At 47.6% G+C, this 24,174-nt stretch overlaps 1 protein-coding gene and 1 pseudogene across 1 annotated transcript; both read left to right on the top strand.

The window, feature by feature from the left end:
• Nucleotides 1-24,174, top strand: part of LOC123090290 (ankyrin repeat-containing protein At5g02620-like) — a 165,704-nt pseudogene that overhangs the window by 41,743 nt on the left and 99,787 nt on the right.
• LOC123093634 (protein FAR1-RELATED SEQUENCE 5-like) lies at nucleotides 4,926-8,455 on the top strand. The gene is made up of 5 exons (XM_044515640.1): nucleotides 4,926-5,291; nucleotides 5,492-5,755; nucleotides 5,864-6,554; nucleotides 6,652-7,512; nucleotides 7,598-8,455. Exons 2-4 carry the CDS (start codon nucleotides 5,729-5,731, stop codon nucleotides 7,116-7,118), a joined length of 1,185 nt encoding a protein of 394 aa, XP_044371575.1. The 5' UTR covers nucleotides 4,926-5,291; nucleotides 5,492-5,728; the 3' UTR covers nucleotides 7,119-7,512; nucleotides 7,598-8,455.

The raw sequence follows: 24,174 nt of genomic DNA, 5'->3' as shown, positions 1-24,174 counted from the left end.
TAATTATTGAAGAACTATTTGAGACAATAAGTACGAGAGTTTAAATGGTTTGACGACGTTATGCATTGAGAAAAATTGTTGGCTTAGATTGACATCGACCCCATCATAAGTAACTTTGTGTCGAGGATTGATTTTTTAAGGTATTATGTATAATTACTTCATATGTATACTGTTTTTGATGCATTTAAGTGTTTATTCGTAACATTTCATCTACGCATATATTCATTATTATTAATATATTATTTATACTAAGGGCCCCCAGTTTTGGTTTCGCCCCGGGCCCCCAAAATCTCAGGACCGGCTCTGAGAAAGATCATAATAATTCAACATATAGAAAAGATAATGCACGTATTGTGCAGAGTCGCACCTTACAACGTAAGTCGGCCCTACACCATGCACTTGTGCGGCAACCCTAACAATTCAAGTGGCATCACCAACTTTTTATAACAAGTGAAAACCACATATGAGTTTGTAATGAGAAGCTATCATGCTAGAGTTTCTGTGAAATGTGCTAAAGTCTTTTAGTACCTTACTAATTTTCTTTCAAATGCAAATATAATTAAAACACACCATTCTCATATCTATTCCTCTGGATTTATTTCTTTTCTTATTCTAAAAGAATGTTAACATCCCTGATGGATTTGTTTCTTGAATTTCTTAGGTCAAAAGTGGGCTTTAGAAAAAGTTCTGTTTGATATATCTTCATTGTTACAATAATGTAATTCTTCAAGCATACACACACATAACTAAATGTTCCATTGGTCATCTTCCAGAGATGGTTGATTTGCTTTTGCAATGGAGGCCCGTGCTTGGTAGCGACCTACACATAAACAAGAGCAGACAACTGCATTTTGTTTCATCCGACGGTGATTGTTTAATCATCGCAAAGATCATAAGTCATTCACCACCCAACACTACATCTACTACTCCTTAAAAGAAAGAGAAGGGGGCAGATTCAAAAAATCACACCCATTCATCATCAATATCAAATGGCTCATAATCCTCTGTGTTTAACGCTCCAAACCACAAATTAAGCCACTGCGATCCATCAATCACTAATCTGCCCCGCCTTTCAAAAAGAATACCGCTGCCCGCAGGACCGCACGACCTCGACCTCTCGCTCGGTCCTCATCCTCCTCCTCGCAACGGACGCCACAACACGGGCAGGGGCCTCCGCACGCCGATCCTCCCACACCGTTCGCCGCCATGCCGTTCCTCCTGCAGCTGTTCACCGCGGGAGCCGCCGCACCGTTCGCCGCACCGCTGTTCCTCCCACAGCCGTTCGCCGCGGGAGACGCCGCGCCATTCACCACCCCGCCGTTCCTCAGCTCCGTTCGCCGCGAGAGCCGCCGCATCGTTCGCTGCCCCGCCGTTCCTCCCTCTCCATTCGCCGCGGGAGCCGCCGTGCCCTTCGCCGCCCAGTCGTTCCTCTCGAAAAAGGCTTTCGCCCCGCTTTATATATAAAGCACCAACCACATAGAGTACACGGCCGAACGATACAAGGGGATGGGATAGCCCTCAAACAATGCCGATCCCAGGCTAACCGTATCACGCACACGCGACAACGCTACCGAAATAGAGTACAGAAGGAATTGAGCAACACCACACAAAGCCCTATATCACCTAAGTTCCACGACAACGCCCCCAGGAGGGAGAACGACGCTAAGCGTCGCCGTTGCCGAGTCCCGAACAAACATAGGTTTTCACCCGGAACCCGGACACGGAGAGGAGCACCATGACGATGTCTTCATGAAGATAACGGCGCCCGCGAGCGTCGTCATCGTCGGCGACAAAGTGCGGAGCTTTCGCTCGGCAACTCCCCCTTGTCACCAAACGAGGTCTCCAGGGCCAGCGCGACGCGCCCATAACTCGAGATCCAGATCGGGGCGCCGCCATCGTCAGAGACAAATAGCGTGCCCTAGCCACCCGCTGCATCACCTCTTGCCGCCCACACGACCAAGAAAGAATGCCATCACCGTCGCCATGGTGCCCGCCGGAGAGCCAACCCTGCGGACCGCCTTCCGGGGCCGCCACCCCGGCATCCATGTCCAAGGCTCCACAAAACATCCACGACACGGTGCATCCACCATGGTAGGAGTAAAAGGGATCTCCTTTCTCTCCTAGCCCAGCATCAGTCTCGGAGTATGGGTCGACGCCTCCACAGTAGGAGCCGCCCATGCCTGTGTCTCCAGCCGGTCCTGGTGGGCTGGGGGATACACTGCCCCGTGACTCTCGACGGCCGTCGCCGAGCGCGCTCGCACGACGCCATGTCCATGGCCCTTGACGCCGACCTCAGCGCCCACGGGCACCTCTCGGATCGAGCCCAGGCACACCTACCGGGAGCGCAAACTCCGACTCGCCCCGGGCCCCTTCCAGATCCGCTCGAGCACGAGCCCCAACTCACAGCCATGCCTTCAGCCTTGAGCCAGGGGAAGGAGGCCCGCTGCCACCACCCACCGCCACCGAGGGGGGCCGACACCCAGCTCCGAGCACCGCCGCCCCACCGACATGCACCATCCGTGCCCCCGGACTAGGCAACTCCAGCCGCAACCGCCACCGGACCACCCCTCCATGGCACACCACCGCGCTAACCACCACCAGTAGCCGAGACCACCGGCACTGGCCAGCCCATGCCGCCACAGCCCGCGCCGCCCGCCTGCAGCAGGCTGGAGATCCCCCCAATCCAGATCTAGAACGAGGCGCTCACCACAGCCGGCCCTTGCAAGCACGCCCCACCTGGCCGCGGAGCTGCAGCCACCCGCGCCTCCGCGCTAGAGCGCCGCCGACCGGCCGCCCCGACGCAGCCGCGCGCCGCCACCCGAGTCGCCGCCCCGCGCCGGCCTTTCACAGGAAGAGGAGGAGGAAGGGCCCCGCTGCCGCCGCGCCATCCGGGCTTTGCCCGTCAGCGCCTGCCGGCGGTGGCGGGGAGGAGGAGAGGGAGGAAGGGCCGAGGGCTTGGCGGCTAGGGTTTCCCTCCCGGCGCGCGCGGGCGCATCACGGGAGGGGGAGGGGGCGTGTCTGGTTGTCTTTATCTGATCCCAGCCATTCCTCCTGCTCCGTTCGCCGCGGGAGCCGCCGCACTCTACGCCGTCCCATCGCATGGTGGTCGGAGGGGTGAGATGGTTGGCTCTGGTGGGTTCGGGCATGTCTACGGATGAATCTGGACACTGGCGAGCTCCTCGCAGTAAAGCAGGTGCCGGCTTTTGCGATTTGGTGATCTGGTTTGCACTTTCTGCAAACTTGAGAAGTCATTCGTTACACTAACTCTCTCTCACACCTTTGTTTGATTTTTTTGTTCCAGCTTTGATTGGAAGCACCAACACGACCTGGGAGAAAGCCCAAGTGAGTACCACTTCCCCAACCGATCTGGTTACAAATTTAGTTGTTGAGATTTTTCTTCATATGAGGTGATTTGTGGCTTCTGCTTCTACAATTAGGCGCATATAAGATAACTCAAGGAAGAAGTGCAGCTCCTCAAGAACCTTTGGCAACACAATATTGCAGTGAGTAGATGAAATACTACTGATTACATATCAGATTTTGTTTATTTAACTTCTAGCCCGTAGTTGCTTGATCTATTTTCTATGGTTTGAGAATAGCCTACCATTTCAATCTGTGAAATATTGCTGAATTTTGTAAACTGTCAGAACATGGTACTTACAACCAATGAAATCTTGCTGAACGTTTCAACCTACAGGATCGGGTAGTCAATTTTGCATCATTGATATGATGGCGATGTAAAAAAGTCAGCAGTTACATCTGCTTCCTCAGGTTGATGCTTCATGCTCAGCAAGTTTCCTTTCCCTTGAGTAGACTTGCCTCGGTAGGTTTGATCTTGTGCTGACAGACCCGTACACCACATCTTGTAGAAGGCTGATATGGATTATGCTCGACCTCTATGACTTCACTCGAGTTAATTCCCTGTGATGCAATTGACACAATTATCCTCGATACCAACAACGATCACCCTGGGAGATGGGCTTCCTAATATTCTTTATTTTCATTTTTCTTACACTTATGGTACGATTGCAGTGATTGGTTGGACTAAGTGAGGATTTGTTTGCTATAAGTTAACTGCAAATCATTTTTGTCAAATGGCACATGATTCTGATTAAATCACGGCTATATATTTTCTTGTAGGGAGAGAAGGAGGACATAAAGGCATTGTGGATATATATAAGAAGACCCAACGGAAGAAGCAAAGGGAGGAATGCCAACAACAAGAGGCTGCAGCTAAAGGTCAAGACTACAGAGTTGAAGAAGAGCATGCAACAAGTGCAAAGCTTGTGACCTTTTTCAAACAATAGTGGAGCCCTGATGTTATCGACTTAATTTTTCTCTTAAATCAAGACTTGATGATTATCTTCTTCACTCCGCAAAGTAAGAAGCTGAAACCTCTTCAAAGATGTTTCACTTCAGTCAAGTAACAATGTTGTGATTTACTATGGAGAGCGGCGTTACAGAGTTGGGCTGCATCTGAACACGTTATCCTGGGCGTTGGTACAGCTCTTGGGATGAGCGCTAGTGGGTCCATGTCAGCATATACGGGCGGAAGAAAATGATATCGCTTGGTGTGAACAGAGTTGTACGCTGGCGCTCGGGCACGCTTTTTTGGACCGCCCGTTAAGTCCATGAGCCGGGTCGTGGCTCAGGTCCGTCAAGAAATCTTGATCCCTGAACAGGCACGTAAGGACGCCGTCTGATGCAAAAAAGCCGCCATCATGGTTGCAGTAAATGCTGCTCGGTAGTAGGTCAGTTGTGGGGCAGCCGGAGATATGACGATCTCCCTGTTTGCAAAAATGAGCAATTCCCCTCCACCCAGGCCCCCACCCTTCTCCCCACTCCCTACCCCCAGCCCCAGGTAAAATGGTGGAAGGCGAAAGAATGGTGGCGGAGGGAAGTACGGCGATGTGTGTGGAGAATTGCATAACGGGCTTGAATTTCTGCTAGATCCAGTGGATAGGTACGATGTATATCTTAGTACTATGTTCTTTTCGATCCAGAAAGGCATGGACAAGGGGAAATGCTGAATGCTCTTCGTTTTCCCCATGATGCCGTAGATTCCCACTGACTGAGGTCACTGCCGACGTTGAGCGGCCAGATCCACTTGTGTTGATGGACATGCGGCGGTCAGCGCCGGCTACTGCCGACTCTTCTTGCGCGATTGTAGTTGGCCACATCCGTGCTTCCTCTCAGCATAACAGAGCCCCTTGCAAGAGGCCGCTTTCACCAACCAAATCCGCTGAGTCGACTGGAAAGGTTAACCCAGAAGCCCCAGGGTGGACAAGGAGGTATATCTCTCATTCAGTGTTCTTATTACAAAAACCGCACATTTCAGTACAAAAAGATGTGAAAATTACGTCCATAAACATGTGTAAGCTGGAGTGATCCAAGCAAAAATATGTTAGATTAAATATTAAACTAGTCATAATCTGCTGAGATTGTAACTAAGCTTCAGCAACTTAAAGAGAGCGTCCCTCACAAATTTCAGGCTGCGAATTGGGCGCGCTGCTCCGGATAGAGTGCGATGTGCTGGTAGAGTTACTCCTTTCAAAGAAACCATAAGGAAATATGCTGACAAACCTTCAGAAATTGTAATGAAGCCGGAGATTGGGATGAGTTTCGATTCCCTTGGAGAAGTGTACGATTTCTGTAACCTCTATTCATGGGAACTTGGATTGGTATACGATACCGCAAGAGTTGTTAAAATGTTGAGAGGATTAAATGTATGCAAGAGATTATCTGTGGATGCTCGGTCAGCACCTTGAAACTCACATATATCTTTATATTTTGGATTTTTCGTAAATAATTTGAACCACTACATTTTGTTTTATTATAACTGACAGATGAAAAAATGTTGCAGGGAAACCCTAAGCAACAGAATAGCCGGTCTTGCCGTTGCGAGTGTCCTGCGATGGTCAGATTACTAAGAGCTATAGACAATGGATGGTACACTGTAGAGCACCGGTCAAGTCACAATCATTCCATGTCTCTTAAGTGCGGAGAAAAGGTTCATTGGCCATCCCACAAACACATAGACGTTTACACAAAAGACTTGTTGAAACAACTTAGGGCAGACAATGTGAACCTCAACAAGGTGTATATCATAGTTGGCAGCTTCTTCGGTTCATCACAGGGCGTACCTTTCACAAAAAGGTCATTGCGCAATCTGTGTGGGCAAATAAGCCGAGACCAAGCTGATGATGATGTCAACAAAACTCTAGCCATGTTCAAAGAGATTCAGCAGAACGACACGGAATTCACCTACAGAGTCCAGGGCGATGAGGAGAGCAGAATCAAAGACCTTATGTGGACAAACGGAAACAGCAAGTTGCAGTACAAGTTCTTCGGCGATGTTATCACATTCGACACGACGTATCGGACGAACTTGTATGACATGCCCTTTGGTTTGTTCGTTGGAGTGAACAATCATTTTCAAAGCATAATACTAGCTTGTATTCTGCTGCGTGATGAACAAGTGGAGAGCTTCCAATGGTTATTTTCTGAATTCATCAACATGATGGGCGGCAAACATCCGCAGACAATATTGACAGGTTTGTGCCAACCTCCAAAAAATGATGCATATGTAGATATGTAGTACTAGATAATTGCAAATATTTGACTATGTTTACTCTGTTGTCCATATTGTAGATCAAGCAAGAGCCATGGAGATAGCAATCAAAAGTGACCTTCCTGATACTGTTCACAGGTGGTGCAAGTGGCATATTCTTAAGAAGGCAAAAGAAAACCTTGGCCCACTGTACACAAGCAAAAGCGAGTTCAGGGCTGAATTTCACAAAGTCGTGAATCACATGATAAGTGAAGAGGAATTTGAGACTGCATGGGGTGCACTTGTTGAGAAATACAATTTGAAATCCCACAATTACATGAGAAACCTCCACGAGATACGTCCTAAGTGGGCGAAGCCATACTTCAAGGGCGTCTTCTGTGCGAAAATGACCAGCACCCAGCGTAGCGAGAGCGCCAACAACATGCTGAAGATTTACATGCTGCCAGCTAGCCCAATGCATGTATTTGTGCGCCAATACATGAGGCTTCAATTCAACCGTGAATCAGATGAGAGCTACCAAGAGAAAAGAACAAGGATTCTGAGTTAGATTTACTTGCGTTCTCTATCATTACATCTGTTTTTGGTATGTGTGATTGTGTTCCAAAAAACCATGACTAATTATCTCTTTCATGTGATCCTTCCCAGAGTCATGCCGTGATGAGGACAAACATTGCTATCGAACGGCAAGCGAGTAAGGTTTACACAAGAAAGATGTTTGAACTATTTGGTGAGAATCTGTTCGAAGGTGGATCATACCAAGTTGAGGAAGTGGAGAAGAAAAAAAGATACATCGCAAGGCACAATGACGCTGAAAAACGAGAGAGGTGGAGCAAGGTGGAATACGTGGTGACCATATCCGACGATGGTGATTGATTTGATTGTGAATGCGGGCAGTTTGCACACATGGGGATGCTTTGCTGCCATGCCTTGAGGGTTATTTGGTCGCTCCTAACTTACGTGTGATCTGTTGTCAAGTATGTTTTCGTAACACTTGTGGGGACTTACTCGCTTTTCTCGTTTACTCAGGTGATGGATCACATTGGCGTGCAGGAGATACCAAAGCGGCACATTTTAAGAAGGTGGACAAAAGATGCTAGGGACATCTTGCCACAACACATTGCTCACTTCCAGAAAGGCCAGGCTGCTAATCAATCATTTACCCGTCGGAGTTTGACTCTGTACCTGTATGCTATGGAACTGGTGTGGATTGGAGACTCGTCAGTCGCTTCGTACGAGCTGGTACTATCAAAGATCAAAGACCTGATCATAGAGGCATCTCCTTTGGCTGAAAACAGGGATGGTTTAGGGATTGAGGATAAGATAGCTGCAGAAGCAAGCAAAAAGAACAATGGATCAGGTATGCCAGTGGGAAGCATCAATCCGGATATGGTTGACAATGAGAACAACATGACCGCATCTGGCAACTGGGATGCGCTCGCTGGTGTCAACTCCACTCAAGAAACATGGTGTTGGACGACCATGCTCGAGCAGAGAGAAAGCAACGTATTAAGGCCTGAGCAGGAGGACTAGAATCTACAGTATATGTAAGCTCCCAGGGCACAAGAGGACTACTTGCCCAGACAGGGGTGATGTTCCTAAACAACCTCGCAAGCCTGTCACTTGCCAGAATTGCAGTGTTACATGGCACCGACGCACCTCGTGCACTAGGCCGCTCATGCCCAATGTATCTTAGGATTTCCGCTCATGCCCAATGTATCTTAGGATTTCCGTTGAACCTACGTACAATTAGAATAATCGAGGATTTCCAAGTGTGCTACGTGTGGATGAATTTCCACGCTTTGATCCTACTGACTGTAAACTTGTTGTGTTGAGCTGTTATGTCTGAACCGATAACTCTGAAATTCGCAAGCAATGTACGAGAAACCCTTTGTGTAATGACAAGATAATAATTAATAGAACCCTCAGTACTGGAGATTATGTGTCAACAAACATTGGTAGAGCATCATTGGCATTTCAGCCGCACTGTGCGATGCTGGTTGACCATAAAAATCCCCATGATGGTTGTTCTGATGTTGGCGCCTGAATGTGCATACAAAATCGGAAAGGTGAGTGCTTGCCCGCTGCCATTTTTTGAATATGTGGGGTGCTGCTAGGAAATTAAATTCTGTACTACACGTGTCAATGCTTCTGCCTCCATATGAGCACATGTATGCGCCCCGTGCTTTCAAATTTCAAAACGCATACGGCGCTTGCACTTGGATGGGCAGCACTGAACTCTTGCCAAAAAGTGCAGCTGTTCTACTTGAACAACTGGGTGGAGCAGCCATGGCACCGGTGTTCAACAATCACCAGGGATCCGGATCGGCAAGCGTTCTTGATCAGACGGCTGCTGCATTTGTTGTCTCCAAAGAAGTAAGTCAAGTCTCTTGCATATGTTTTTGTGAAGGACTGTGCGTTAGCGACAGATCCGGACGGCTTCTCTTCATGTGGGAATCGATCCACGCCACCTTCTTTTTTTTTCTTCGGGCGCAATAAAAACAATCAAGTTGGCAGAACTAGGAATCTAACCCACCACCTCTTGGTAGACCAAGATAGTTGCAACCACCCGGTCTAGATTAAGCCAGTGATTAGATTGAGGTTAGATAGTATTTGTACTGGTACTTAGCACGACCTGAAAACGAACCATTTTTCTTTTTTTCCTTTCATATTTTTATCCTATATAGATGGCTCGGCTGCTCTGTGAATATTTACAACATTATGGTAACTTTAACATAGTAAAAATTGTTGACATATCCCAGTAACTTCGTTGTAAATAGCATGCCAGGGTACACAGGTTTTTTTTCGAGGGTACAAAAGTTATCAACACTCTGGTACGTAACTTATGATGCTTTTTATCCATAAGTTATCGGGGAATATTTTAAATATTTCTTCTTGGGTCAGAGTTACGGTAGGTGTTGTACAAAATTATTATGCTTTGCAATCTGTAAAAAATCGTGATATTTGCACAAAAGTTATCATGGCAGCGGTACATAAATTATCATACTATTTACATAGTAATTATCAGGATACGTTTCAAGCACCCCTGGTGTTGAAATATTACCGTCATATCTGTATCTAAATTATCAGGGCTGCAGTGCATAAATTATCATGTCATTTACACAACAGTTATTCTGAGTTATGTTTTCCAAAGAGAAAGTTTTCAAAGTCAAAGTTATCAGCTATGTTGTGTGTATATTATCATGTTATTTGCATAGAAATTACCGGGATATGCTTTTTAACAACTTTTGGTCAAAGGAGTTACCACGGTGTTTGTACGTGGGTTATCAGCTTTGTTGTGTGTATACTCCCATCCTATTTACACAAAATTTACCAAGGATTGTTTTTCAATATTTTTTCTCGGGTCAAATGGTTACCATAGTGTTTGTACGTGAGTTATCAACTTTGTTGTGTCTATATTATCATGTTATTTACATACAAGTTACCGGACTAGATTATTTAACACTTTTTTTGGGTAGAAAGGTTATCATGGTGCTTGCACGCGAGTTATCATCTTTGTTTTGCTTATATTGCCATGATATTTGCACAAAAGTTACCGGGAGTATTGTTTTCAACAACTTTCATTCCGGGGTTAAAAGAATTACCGTAGTGTTTGTATGCGAGTTATCGGCTCTACTGTGCGTATATTACCGTCATATTTACATAAAAATTACCGGGGTTTGTTTTTCCACTAAATTTTTCCACAGTCAAAACTTACCGGCTCTATTGTGTGACCACGAGTGTTTGTTACATTATCAGGTTGTGCCTAAATTACTGTGTTATTTACACAAAATTGGTGTGTATATTATCCTGTTGTTTAGACAAAATTATCGGGATATGTTTCAATATATTTTTTTCCGGGTCAAATTTACCATGGTATTGTATGTAAGTTATCAGATCTACGATGCATAATCGTGCTATTTATCCATAAGTTATCACGGTCTTTGCATCATAATTTACTAGGCCCGCATGCGTCAAATACCATGCTATTTACATACAAGTTCCCGGTTTTGTCACGTGAGAGAAGCGGATCGAGTTGTTTTTCTTTTCCACTCATTTAATAAGGTATAAAATACATGTAATCTGCATAAAAAACCAGAGGAGATAGTTAGCTCAGCTGGTAGCGTGCTATGGCCTCAACCAACAGGTTCCCCTTCGATTCTTGCAAGCGCCTTTTTTATTTTCCACGCGCGAAACTGGAAAAAAATGGATCGATTGTTGCGCGGGAGATAAAAAAACAATTGAGCGATTGTTGCGCACGAGGAGCGGATCGAGCAGTCGCCAGGTCGTACGTGCCTGTTGCTAACGAACAGTCGGCAGGAAATTAGCTTTATCGTTTTGTGAAACAATCCCTCCCTGCCTGGCATACAGTAATTGAAGCTGAATCTGGTTTTCAGGATCGATCTCATGTGACGCCCGCTCCCGTGGTTCGTGTTGCATCGGGAGGTGACCGTTTGGTGCGACCGTGAAACCAAGCGGAACGGGTAGGCTCAGGAAACAAACTGATCCATCACACTTTTCCCGTTCCGGTACGGCATTTCTGTCTAGCACCAAATCAATGCGTGGGCCCAACATCGACTACCCCACGGAAAAGACAAGTCGCATACGCTCAGGAATACGAGAATACATGTGTATCCCGAGAAGAACCAAGGGCTAAGATTCCGGCCTCAGCTGTGCCCAAGATCAGAAACGAATTTTCCTTTACTATGAGCCTATGATAGTGTTTCAGCTTCAGGTCTCATTCCTTTAATGCTTACAAATTCAGGTCTCATTCCTTAATGCCTACAAATGGTGTTTCACTTCAGTCAAGTAACAATCTTGTGATTTACTATGAGCCTATGATGCAGCCGTCCAGGAGAATTACCTCTCTCCATGTAGATCTATTTGCATTGCTGTTAACTTCAAACTAACATTTCATATATAGATTTACGAACCCTGTCAAATAAGTAGTCTTGTGTTTCTTCATGATGCTGAATCCTGGTGTACATGATATACTTTTTCTTTTGCATGGTGTCTCCTTGATGTGCATTTTGAATTAATCAGATTGATATGCAACCGCCTATGTCTTTTAGGCATAGCCGGTCCCAAGCCCCGATAAGACCATCTCCAGCCGTTCGGCCCCCCAGGGCGCGGAAAAAGAGCGGCCTGGGGGCGAGCCGGCGCTAGATCGCCCCCTGGGGTTCGGTTCGCTCGTAGTCACAGGCCCACGGTCGCCGCGGGTTCGGCGAAGTTCGTTTTAATTTTTTTGCAAACTCGGCGACTTTTGCATGAACTCGGCCGTTTTTCATCGAAATTTGTACAAAAACTTAAAAACCTGCATGAACTAACTTAAAAACGAACTAAAAAGCCTAGCCGCTACCGCCACCGTGGCCGCCGCCATCTACATGCCGAGAAGCCTGTAGAAGCGGGTGTAGTCGCCGTCGTCATCATCGCGCGCCTCGCCTGTGACGTCCCTGCTGCATCCCTCTCCGGAGTCACCGACACCACTTGACGGCCTGGCCGCACGCTCGTCGTCACTGTCCATGACGATAACGCCGCCCTCCTCGGCACGGCGACGGGCCTCAGCACGGCTACGGGCCTGGGTCTCCATGTACGCTCGACGCTGGTGGCGCACCTGCTCGCAGACGTAGTCCTCTCTCGCCCATTTGAGGGCGGACTCGTCGTCGGGGGCCACCATGCGGGTGTGCTCCGGCTTCACGGGGAGCATGTCCGGCTCGGGCTTCAGCCGGACCAGGCGGAGGGAGCGCCTCGTCGGGGCCGTCGCAGGTGAGGGCTCATTGATGACGAGGGCGTCGCAGCGAGCGGAACGCTTGAGCGGTGTCCCCTCCGGCTCGGGCTTGACGGGCGGAGGGCCGGCGAGCCGGAGCCCAACGACGAGGACGACCCCAGCTCCATTCCTGAGTTGCTTCTTCAGCTGTTGGCATCTTTGCAGTTTTCTCTGCCTTTGCCTTCTCTCTCTTCTCATGTGCTTGAGCAGACGATGGTTCATTCTCATCCATGACAACAGTGTTGTCCTCAAAGTCTGGGTAGATGGGCAGGTGCTCCTTATCCAATAGATATTTGTCTTTGCCCTTCTTGGAGTTAATGAGCTCCAGAATGTGTGGGGCATACCCACAAGATCTCTTCTGATCAGCAGCAGTCCTTTTGATTGTCTCCACAATCAGACTCATGACTTTAAACTTTTGAGGCACATCAAATATATGCAACAAGTTGATAGCATGTACTCTAATCATCTTGTGATCACCTGACTTGTGTAGCAAAGTGTGCCTTAGAATCAAGTTGATGGTAGGTAAACCAGACAACAAATAGTGGACAGATCCAAACTTATGAGTTTCCAATGCAGCATCTGGGATCTCTCTGTACATGCTAGCCATGGAGTTGTGATCCTTCTTCTTCTTGGCATAGACATCCAAGTCATCTTCACTTTCTTTTGGAGCATTGATCAATTGACCCATTCTTCTATACAAGATTGGTACCTTGTACCTTCTGACATCTAGATGATCTTCCCATCTGGGTAGAAGTGGGCAGTGGAGTAAAACTGCATGATCAGCTCATCATTCCACTTGGTGAGCTCCTGAGCAACAAATGTGTCAACTCCACATGATTTGAAGCTGTCATATACTCCTGGATAATGATATTCATTCTTCCTGATGTACTCCCAGTCAACCCATCTCATGTCACACACTATGGGCTTCTTGTCAAGCAGGATTGTCTCATAGAAGTCTTGATGTTCCTTTGTGTGGAACCTGTAGTCCACAACAGTTCTCCTCCTGACAGCATAGGGATCAGACTGTCTCCATAATCTCAGTCCTGCATCCTTTCTGAGCTTCATGTCCTCTGCAACTGGATGTGCATCATTGTGGTCAGGGATCTTAGGCTTCAACTTTCTCAAGACAAGTGTATCATCTTCTTCATCAGTAGCTTCAGTCACTGGGGCCTTGTTCTTCTCTTCAGCTGGAATACTCCTGGTGTTTCTCTTGGGTGCAGTCTTGGGCTTAAGAGCAGCAGCCTTGGGAGAATCTTTGGGCTTAGATGGAGCGGCCCCTGATTTGATAGCATCTCCCATCAGCTTCTGAGCTTTAGGTGCTGGTGCAGCAACCTCTTCCTCTTCTTCCATCATTGAGGGCTTCCCAACAACTCTGGCCATGGTCTTCTTGACCCTTTCTTTCCTCTTCTTCACTTCAGCAGTAGCCTCTTTGGGTTCAGATCCCAAAGCTTCTTGAGTGGATGCTCTGACTTTTAGCATAGGCACTCTCTTGGCTGGAGCTTTTCTGTTCATTCCTGGCTTTGTTGAGGCTGCAGTGCCAAACTCTTTCTTTATCACTTTCTTCTTGGAAGTGGCCTCATCATTAGCTGCAATGTAATCCTCATCCTCTGAATCAGATGTTCTCTTCTTCCGTATCCCAGTAGCTGCCTTGGGCAAGTTACTAGGTGTGCTCCTGCTACCCTCATCATAGCTGCTTGAGGGACTAGTGCCCTCACTCATCTGAGCATGTTCCTCTGACTTGTTCTGGCTGTCAATTTGATCAGACATTTTCAAGCAAACAACTGTCAGTATACCATGTGAATAGGTTGTAGATGAGGTAGAGTAGATGAGCATCACAAAGTATAGAAGTTTTGCAAAAATAATTGACTCAAAAACTTAGTTCTAGTTTTCCACAGAAAGCATTTCGAAGCTACCGATTTATAAACTCGGTGATACCGAAGCAGATTTTGGAACCTAAACTAGTGAACTCGGTCAGACCGAGTCACAGTTTGGTGGCACCGAGACTGCTAAGGTTTCACAAAGAATCGAACTCGGTCACACCGATTTGCAATTCTCGGTCAGACCGAAAATCGCATGTGCAATGGCCTAAGCCAAATCGGTGAGACCGATTTCAACAACTCGGTCGGTCCGAGATGAATTCGGTGGAAACCTAACCCTAAATTTTCAAATCAAATCTAATCTACTGGATGTTTTAGCTGGACAGGATGATTGCATACATGGCAAGAATCATGGCAATGCAATGTGCTACGAATCGGAGTTTAAAGAATAGCACAAAGAGTCAAGTTCATACCCTATCTGGCGATGAACTTGCTACGGCGGCAACGGTGGGGCAGATTGCCGTTGATGGCGGCGGAGTCTAGCAGCGGGAGGTCGCTGGCGGTGAGAGGACGATCCGGAGACCCAAGGAGGCAGAGCAGGTTACGCGCAGGCGAAAGGTTTCGAATTTTTTTCCAAAATTTGACCCGTCGATATTTATAACCTGACCCTGTTGGTGTGACCGAGTGGAATAACTCGGTGGCACCGAGATGCAAAACTACGAACAGTTACTGCAACTCGGTGTGACCAAAAAGTTCTAATCGGTTGCATCGAGATGAAAACCTAGATCATCTTAGTGAACTCGGTGTGACCGAAATGGATTTCTCGGTTAGACTGAAATGCACAAAGAGGTTTTGGAAGTTTAAGTCTATGATAAATCGGGAACTCCGAGTACTCCTCACACAAAGTGATTTGAATCTGACTTGATCAAACTTTGTGATGTAGCATGAATAGATTTTAAGATGAGAAAAGCATAGATAGCTAGAGAGGGTACTTAGGCATTCTTGTCCATCCACTTGGTCAAAGAAAAAGAGATCAAATATTCAAAACAACAAGTGGATGTCCTCGAATGAATAAAATATGCAAACGACATGTTCACACAATAAAATGGCAAATGAAGTATGTGGCAAAGCATGCACAACCAATTCTAGCACCTATCAAACAATTGGTGATGACTAGGTCATCTATATATGAGTATATTGACTTAGGATTCAAATGAGAACATTTGATCATAGGTCATACTCATCGTTTAAGCACAAGTGGGGTTACCACTTTTACATAAAGCATTGTTGTGTTCACACCATTAGAGTTGCTTTAGCTCAATTCTTTAGAGTAAAGCTCCCCCTAGATGTGATATCCCCCCTAAGAGGGATGAAGTAACCTTGGGTTTTGTCGATGATGACTTCATGTAGGTGTTGAAGATGTGGATGATCAATGTTGTTGTAGATCATTCGGAGCAATCCATTGGAGTGAATTGCACTTTCAATACCTACACGGGTTAGTCCCACAAGGAACAAATAAGGATATCCATAGACATAGAGTGATGCATACACAAGATGATGTCCATGAAAGCAATAGGTTACCTTGTCCCTTATCTTACCAACAAGAGGGTTTGTGACTCCTTGGATTAGTGCAAGATATGGAAGTTGTTTGCACTTATCCTCACCAAAATGATAAGAGTGAAGTATGTTGGCGGAGTCACCCTCAAGAACTCTCTAGTTCTTATTCTTTGGGATCCACATCATCTTGATGGGAATCCTTGGAGTTGTAGTCATACTTGATGAAGTAGAACTTGATGTAGTCTTGGGAATCCACTTGACCAAGGCCTTAGGAGCTTCTTCAAATGCAACAATCCCCTCTTGAAGCGTGCCCTTGCCTTTTGCTTGTGGTCTTGTGGTGGAAGATCATCTTGAGCTTGTGTTCCCTTGAAAGAAGTAGGATCGTACTTATCTTGTTGAGGAACAAACTTCGTCTTGGGGTATTGATCTTCTTTCCGCTCAACTCCATTGGCATTGAACTTTCGTTCAAAAGCAACACCTTGATTCTTCCGGTGCCTCCCTTGCTTGCGTACAATCTCCTCGAATTGCTTACTTCCGGCAAGGCTCTTGTAAACACCTTTCTCTATAATTCCCTTCAATAAGCTATTTTCTTGCTCAAGTGTAACTTGCCTAAGAGAATCATTAGTGGAATCAAGAGAACTACTAGAAGCAACAATATTGGATTTAGCATGATTATTGTTACTACTAGAAGGAGAATCTTTCTTGTTCTTGTTACTTGACTTGACTTGAGGCATGTAAGTAGATAAGAGTAAACACTTGGCAATGTGAGAAGAACTTTTCTTGCGAAGATCATCATTGATTGCCTTTAAAAACTCATGCTCTTGCTCAAGGTTGAGCTTTTCAAAGCGTGACTTCTCATGAGTCTTTAAAAGTTCTCGATGATCTTCCAAGATAGTTTCATGAGCTAACTTAAGAGTGTTTAGTTATTTAGTTAGGTGCTCAATCTTCTCCTTATCATTGTCGTTTTATCCTGATTAGCATGATTAATTGACGTTTCATCATAGTATTCATCACTAGAGTTGTCAACAAGTAAATCATCATCACCTAACAAGGCATCTTCATCACTATTGAAATCAACATACTCGGGATGTGATACCTTTGGGCCTTTAGCCATGAAGCATCTTCCAATTCCTTCATTTGGTGAGTCAAATACGTCATAGGAGTTGGTTGACACAAGTGCTAGACCGGCAACACCTTCATCTTGAGTATATTCAGAGTCAGAGTGATAGCTTCTCTCGGAGTGATGGTCAGAGTCACAGCCGGATACCCATTCACCAACATGAGCTTGATGTCTTTGTTTTGTGTAGCTCTTTGATGATTTGTCCTTCCTTTCCGAATCCTTGCTTCTCCGGGATGTTCTTCGTTCATAAAGATCATCTCTACTCTTCCTTTCTTTTGGTGGTGATTCTTCTCTTCTACTTCTTTTTGGAGAATCTTCTCTTCTTTTGTAGGGAGCCGTACACTCATTGGAATAGTGTTCGGTTCTTCCACAATTGTAGCAATTACGCTCACGACTCGAAGATCTTTTGTCACTATAGGACCTTGACTTGGAACTTCTTTCCTTGCTTCTGCTCTTGTAGAACTTGTTGAAGTTCTTCACCATTAGGCTCAATTCTTCATTGAAATTTTGTTTCTCACTTGATGATGTGGGAGCTTCACATGAGGCTTTGTAAGCACCACTTGACTTGTTGTGGAGCTCTTCCTTATCCTTGAGTGACATCTCATGAGCAACAATCCTTCCAATGACTTCCGTTGGCTTGAGATTCTTGTAATTGGGCATCATTTGGATCAATGTGCACATGGTATCATATTTTCCATCCAAGGCTCTTAGGATCTTCTTGATGATGAATTTGTCGGTCATCTCTTCACTTCCTAAGCCGGCAATCTCATTTGTGATGAGAGCAAGCCTAGAGTACATTTCAGCGACGCCTTCACCATCCTTCATTTTGAACTTGTCAAGTTGACTTTGAAGCACATCCAATTTGGATTCCTTGACGAAGTCGGTACCTTCGTGCATGTCAATAAAAGTATCCCAAATTTCCTTTGCATTCTCAAGATGGCTGATTTTGTTGAATTCTTCAGGGCACAATCCGTTGAAGAGAATATCACAAGCTTGAGCATTGTATTGCAGCATCTTCAACTCTTCCGTGGTAGCTTCACGGTTTGGTTCTCTCCCATCAAAGAATTCACCTTGCAAGTCAATACACACAATAGACCAAACAGTGGGGTTATGTCCAAGAATATGCATTTTCATCTTATGCTTCCAACTAGCAAAATTAGTATCATCAAAGTAAGGACCTCTACGGTGGTAATTTCCCTCGCTAGACGTCATACTCTCCTAGGTTGTGAGACCAAGGCTATGACCACCAAAAGCTATGGAAATCAAAGCAAATGGAGAGCAAAGCTCTGATACCAATTGTAGGATCGAAAGTATGTCTAGAGGGGGGTGATTAGACTACTTGACCAAATAAAAATCTAGCCTTTTCCCAATTTTAGTTCTTGGCAGATTTTAGCAACTTAGCACAAGTCAAGCAATCAACCTACACATGCAATTCTAAGAGTATAGCAGCGGAATGTAAAATAATTGCATATGAAGGTAAAGGGAGGAGTTTGAGAGAGCAAATGCAATGGTGACGCGGAGATTTTTTATCCGTGGTTCCGATAGGTGGTGCTATTGTACATCCATGTTGATGGAGACTTCAACCCATGAAGGGTAACGGTTGCGCGAGTCCACGGAAGGCTCCATCCACGAAGGGTCCATGAAGAAGAAACTTTGTCTATCCCACCATGGCCGTCGCCCACGAAGGACTTGCCTCACTCGGGTAGATCTTCATGAATTAGGCGATCTCCTTGCCCTTACAAACTCCTTGGTTCAACTCCACAATCTTGACGGAGGCTCCCAAGTAACACCTAACCAATCTAGGAGACACCACTCTCCAAAAGGTAATAGATGGTGTGTTGATGATGAACTCCTTGCTCTTGTGCTTCAAATGATAGTCTCCCCAACACTCAACTCTCTCTCATAGGATATGGATTTGGTTGAAAGAAGATTCAAGTGGAAAGCAACTTGGGGAAGGCTAGAGATCAAGATTTAAGTGGTAGGAATGGAATATCTTGATCTCAACACAAGTGTAGGTGATTCTCTTCTCAGAAAATGGATAGTGGAAGTGTAGGCATATTCTGATGGCTCTCTCCACGAATGAAGAGTGGGTGGAGGGGTATATATAGCCTCCACACAAAATCTAACCGTTACACACAACTTACCAAACTCGGTGGGACCGAATCGTTAAACTCGGTCAGACCGATTTAGTTCATAATGTGACCGTTAGGCATTTCGGTGGGACCGACATGTCAACTCGGTGGAACCGATGCCATTAGGGTTAGGGCATAACGTAATCTCGGTGAGACCGATTACACAAACTCGGTGAGACCGATTTTGATAATAAGCTATCCTTTGGGTTGGTCAGGCAAACTCGGTGGGACCGACTCGCTCATCTCGGTTGGACCGAAACGTTACGAAAGGGAAACAAAGAGTTTGCATTGCAATCTCGGTGGGACTGATCGCTCATCTCGATTTGACCGAAATGTTACAAAGGGAAACAGAGAGATTACAATCCCATCTCCGTGAGATCGAGATCCCTATCGGTGAGACCGAAAAGACTAGGGTTTCTGGCAGTGGCTATGTCAAGTGAACTCGGTGGCGCCGGATAGAAAGTTTCGGTACGGCCGAGTTTGACTTTTGGTTTGGACATATGGAGATGTGAGAAAGTAGTTGAGGGCTATGGGGCATATCACTAAGCACTTTGAGCAAGCAACTCGTTAAGCAACACCTCACCCCCTCTTAATAGTATTGGCTTTCCTATAGACTCAATGTGATCTTGGATCACTAAAAGTAAAATGTAGAGTCTTGTGCTTTGAGCTTGAGCCAATCCTTTTGTCCTTAGCATTTTGAGGGGTCCACGTTTCTCATCAATGTCATGCCAAACATTGAGCTTTCTTGAAATATTTATCTTGAAATAGTATTAGCTTAATGAGATATATGTTGTTAGGAATTACCAAAACCACCCAGGGATAGTTGCACTTTCAACCGAGGGTCTCAGGTTAGCCACTGACAGGCGGGAGTCACTAATGGGGATCCCCAGATAAGTAGTTGGGAATGACCCTAGCCGAGAGTTAAGTCGGTTAGCAATACTCTGGCTATCAGAGGGAGAATATCCCAAAACCATCACCGTGCTTTTATCGATGTTTATTTTGAGGCCTGATAGGTGTTGGAAATAGAGCAGGAGGAATTTTAGGTTCGAGATCTCAGCCACTGAGCCTTGCACCATGATGATGGTGTCATCGGTGTATTGGAGGAGGGAAACATCTCCTCCCTCCACCAAATGCGGGACGATGCCTAGGATGTGGCCGGCGGCCTTGGCCTTATCCAAGATAGCGGCCAGGGCATCGACTACCATGTTGAACAGGAAAGGGGAGAAGGGGTCCCCCTAGCTAACCCCACATAAGGTGGGGAAATAGGGTCCGATTTCCCCATTAATGTTCACTGCAGTGCGCCCAGACGACACCATCTGCATGACCCGGGAGACCCATCGACCATCAAATCATTTTCTGAGCAACACTTCCCGAAGGAAGGGCTAGCTAACCATGTCGTACGCCTTATGGAAGTCAATCTTCAGGAATACTGCTTTGAGGTTTTTGGTCCGGACCTCGTGCAAGACTTCATGAAAGACCATGACCCTATCTAAGATATACCGACCCTGAATAAAGGTGGATTGGTCCGGGTGAGTGATGCGGCCAGCCAAAGGGACTACCCTATTGGCGAACCCCTTTGCGATAATGTGGAAGATCACATTGATCACTGTAATGGGGCGAAACTGGCGAATGTCCGAGGCGCCCGGGACCTTGGGGATCAAAGTGATGATCCCGTAGTTAAGGCGCTGGAGGTCAATGGAGCCCACATAGAACTCCTCAAAGAGGGCCATGACCTCCTGCTTTATTGTGGGCCAGAAGGTCTCGAAGAACTTAACCGGCAAACCGTCAGGACCCGGGGTGAACGATGGATTCATCCCCTTAACTGCGAGCCAGACTTCCTCCTCAGTGAACGAAGCCGTGAGAGTTGCATTCTCCGAGTCTGAGCTGCACTGCGTGCCCACCCAAAAGAGGGGTGCAAGAGCCAAGCCCCCACGAGGGGGCGGAGAAAAGGTCTTTATAGAAGCCGTCAACATGAGAGCGGATCTCGCACAGGCGCTGCAGGAGGGTCTCCCCATCCCATAAGAAGGGGATGGTATTACGCTGCCGCCGCCGCCGATTGGCGATTGCCTGGAAGTAGGCGGTGTTAGCGTCCCCCTTGAGAAGCCATTTTTGGGTTCCCCGAAGGCGCCAATAGGCCTCCTCGTCTGTGTAGATGACCATAAGCTGGTCCTCAAGGTCGTAACGCTGCATCCATTCATCAGGAGATAAGCCCACCGAGTCTGCCCGGAGGTCCAGAGCTTGGATGGAGGCCAGAAGGGCCTTCTTGCGGCCCCGAAGATCCCGCCCAAGGTTCGCACCCCATCCCTTCATGAACTGGCGGGAGCGCTTGGCGCAAAAGTGTCAATCATCCACCGCAGAGATGGACTTTTGAGGGGCGAGGCGGGCCTCCAGTCACCGTCCGTGAACGGCCTCCGTGAAACCGCTCTGGTTAAGCCAGAATGTCTCAAAGCGGAATCTAGGGGCGGTGGGGGGCGCTCATCCTAAGAAGATAGAAGCAGGGGAACGTGGTCCGAGCCAATATGAGTTATGGCACGGAGGGAAGCAAGGGGGCACCGCAGCTCCCACTCAGGAGAGACCAAGACCCGATCCAACACGGAGAGGGTCGGGTCAGCCTGGCGATTGGTCCAGGTGAACCTGTCACCAATCCTATCTAATTCCCGCAGACTGAGATCGGCAATGCAAGCATTGAACATCTGCATTCGCAGGAAGTTGACTATACCGTTGTTCTTGTCCTCCGCAAACCGAAGGAGGTTGAGTCTCCACCCACAACGACCGGGAGGCAGGCCGCCGACACCTTATTCTTGAGCTCCTCAAGGAAGGTCACCGATCGACGGTGGTCGGCAGGGCCATAGACTATGATGATCTCTCATTTGAAGTTCAAAGCCCTCTCGAAAATCTCCATGCTTACAATGAACTCACCCCTATCCATACCATCAACCTTAAAGGTGGCATCCTTTACACCTGACAGGATGCCACGTGAGTGCCCGACAATCACACTAGAAGGAAGCCAATGCCAGGCAAATAGGTGAGTGCTTAGACGCTCAAGCTCGGACAAGATGAATTCAGATCGCATGGTCTCTTGAATTGCTACAATGTCCATCCACTCCTCGCGCATGTACTCGCGCATGTACTCGACAAGTCAGTACTCAGTACACGCCGCGGATTTCTTTCCCGCCTTCGGGCACTGACATGCACACAGACAACGCATAGATTCGCCTAGCGCTAGTTGCTAGAGCCAGACCCGAGTTCACATCGTGGCATAGGCTCATCGCTCAACGATCCAATCCATCCCAGGTATATATTATACTATTCCCTATTCCCTAATCCTTTCCGTACATGTTGTACCTAGTATCGAATACCGATCAGCCTTTCATGCCCAACTATTTATTTATTTCCAGTATGGTGAAAAAAGATACAATATGTTGATGAATTGATACATGAGAGAGGCGCTCTTGATAAAATTATCAAGAGTAATATGCTTCATTGATTTCAAATGGTGAATTAGCGAGTTTTGTGGAGGAAGGGAATCAAATTGATGGGAATTCTGAATCTTAACAAGAGGAAACTGTTGACATTAATATAGGTGATAAAAATGTAAGTGTCCCTGATAGAACAATTATCCGACAGATGCACATGCACAATCTACAAGTGTTGATGGACACCCTGTTTTGCCTTTTTTTTGGAATTAAAGATTATAAATTGACTCCATCATATGGTGTACTATGTGAATTTCTAGCATGTCAGGGAAGTCGTTTTTTAATCCTAATGCCTCTGTTGCTTATCATCTTATTTATAGGCATATAACTGTTGCATCGGCGGGTTAGTTCTCCGCGTCGCCCGAGCCGGGCGACTCGGGGGAAACCTAGCCGCCAGCGCCTGTCGCCCGCCCACCGCTCACCCCCGCGTTGCCGCCGCCGGAGGGCCGTCCGGCGAAGCCGCGCCGGGCACTGGGATGGTGGCGGCGGTGCTGTCCTTCCTCCTCCTGCGCCCCTCCCCCCCCCCTCCCGCGCCCACCCTCCCCCTTGCGCCAGACCTGAGCCGGCTGCGGCGGCGGCCTCCTCCTCCGGCGGCGACAGCGGCCTCCCCGGGCCTCCCCTGCTTGCTGACGGCGCGGGTGGACTGCCCCGGCCACAGTTCCTCGCTGTGATGCCCTGGTCCGCCCCGACGCGATCTGGTCGCCCTCTCCGGCTAGTTGCGGCACTCCGCTGGGCCCTGCTAGCTGCGGCTCCTCCCCCTTCGACCCCCACCCACCCACGAGTTCAGGTCCGCCTCTTCGAGCGCCGACAATGGAGGCTGCTGTTGTGCTCATCGGTGTCTGCCTTCATTGGCACGCCAGCCGGGTTTGCCTGCGCGCGAATCCGCTTCGACACCACCACCTCGCCACCCCTCACCCCGCAGGGGCGGCTTCAGCCCGGCGGCAATGGACCTGCGCACCCTTCCAGCATCCGGCTGGCGCGGCTTCAGACCCGACTAGCCTCGAAAGCTGCGCTCTTTCCGGCTCTCTTGTATCTTTGGCTCCTCGGCATATCCGCACCATCACCACCCTGCGGTGTCTTGGTTGGCCATCCATCCCGGTGCATCTTCGTCACCGGCATGCTCGGGGTGTTGCGTCCCCTTCCAGTTCCCTGGGCCCGACGGCGTCCCTGCGGCTCTGGTCCCGGTGGCTCGGATCTGCGTTCCTTCCAGATCCTGGCTTTTCGGGGCTATGGTCACCGTCCCATCCCCACTTCATTCCGCACAGCCACGCATCTTCATCCTCCTCCGGAGTTCGCGCGCCCGGCGATTCACGGTGCCTCCTTTGGCGCCGTGCGTGGCTCCCCTTCCTGCAGTCGCAGCACCTGCCTACACCTAACGACCTCCTCTTCGACTCGTGTTCCGACGACTTGGGATTGCTTGGAATTGGCCAGGGCGAAAGCCTGCATCTTTTGCTGGCAGCAGCGACGCCCGCGGGTGTCGTCACCTTCCTGGAGGCGTTGTCATGGCCGTCTCGGTGTCGTTCTCCTTCTTGAAGGCGTCGTCTTGGTTGCTCACGGCGTCCTCGGTGCGGGCTTCGGAGTTTTGGTCGTCTAGTTGTAGATTGGTTTGCTTCTCTGGTCGGAGAGTTTAGCCGTGTTCTTCTTTGTTTGGGTCGTGCATCTCTCATCTCTCCGTTTCGGGCACCATGGTCACGCCACTTGTGTCCGTGTCATGTGTTGTACCACCTCCTGTAATCA

The sequence above is a fragment of the Triticum aestivum genome, chromosome 4B, assembly GCF_018294505.1.
Source record: "Triticum aestivum cultivar Chinese Spring chromosome 4B, IWGSC CS RefSeq v2.1, whole genome shotgun sequence".
Classification (NCBI taxonomy): Eukaryota; Viridiplantae; Streptophyta; class Magnoliopsida; order Poales; family Poaceae; genus Triticum; species Triticum aestivum.
Note: the sequence above shows the minus strand (reverse complement) of the source record. Positions and strands in the feature narration are given on the sequence as shown.

Bases quoted from the DNA above. Each gene is read 5' to 3' on its own strand.
- LOC123093634 (XM_044515640.1), top strand. From the start codon at position 5,729: ATGCAAGAGATTATCTGTGGATGCTCG. The intron at 5,756-5,863 runs GTCAGCACCTTG...AAAATGTTGCAG, and splicing joins AGATTATCTGTGGATGCTCG to GGAAACCCTAAGCAACAGAA. The intron at 6,555-6,651 runs GTTTGTGCCAAC...TCCATATTGTAG, and splicing joins TCCGCAGACAATATTGACAG to ATCAAGCAAGAGCCATGGAG.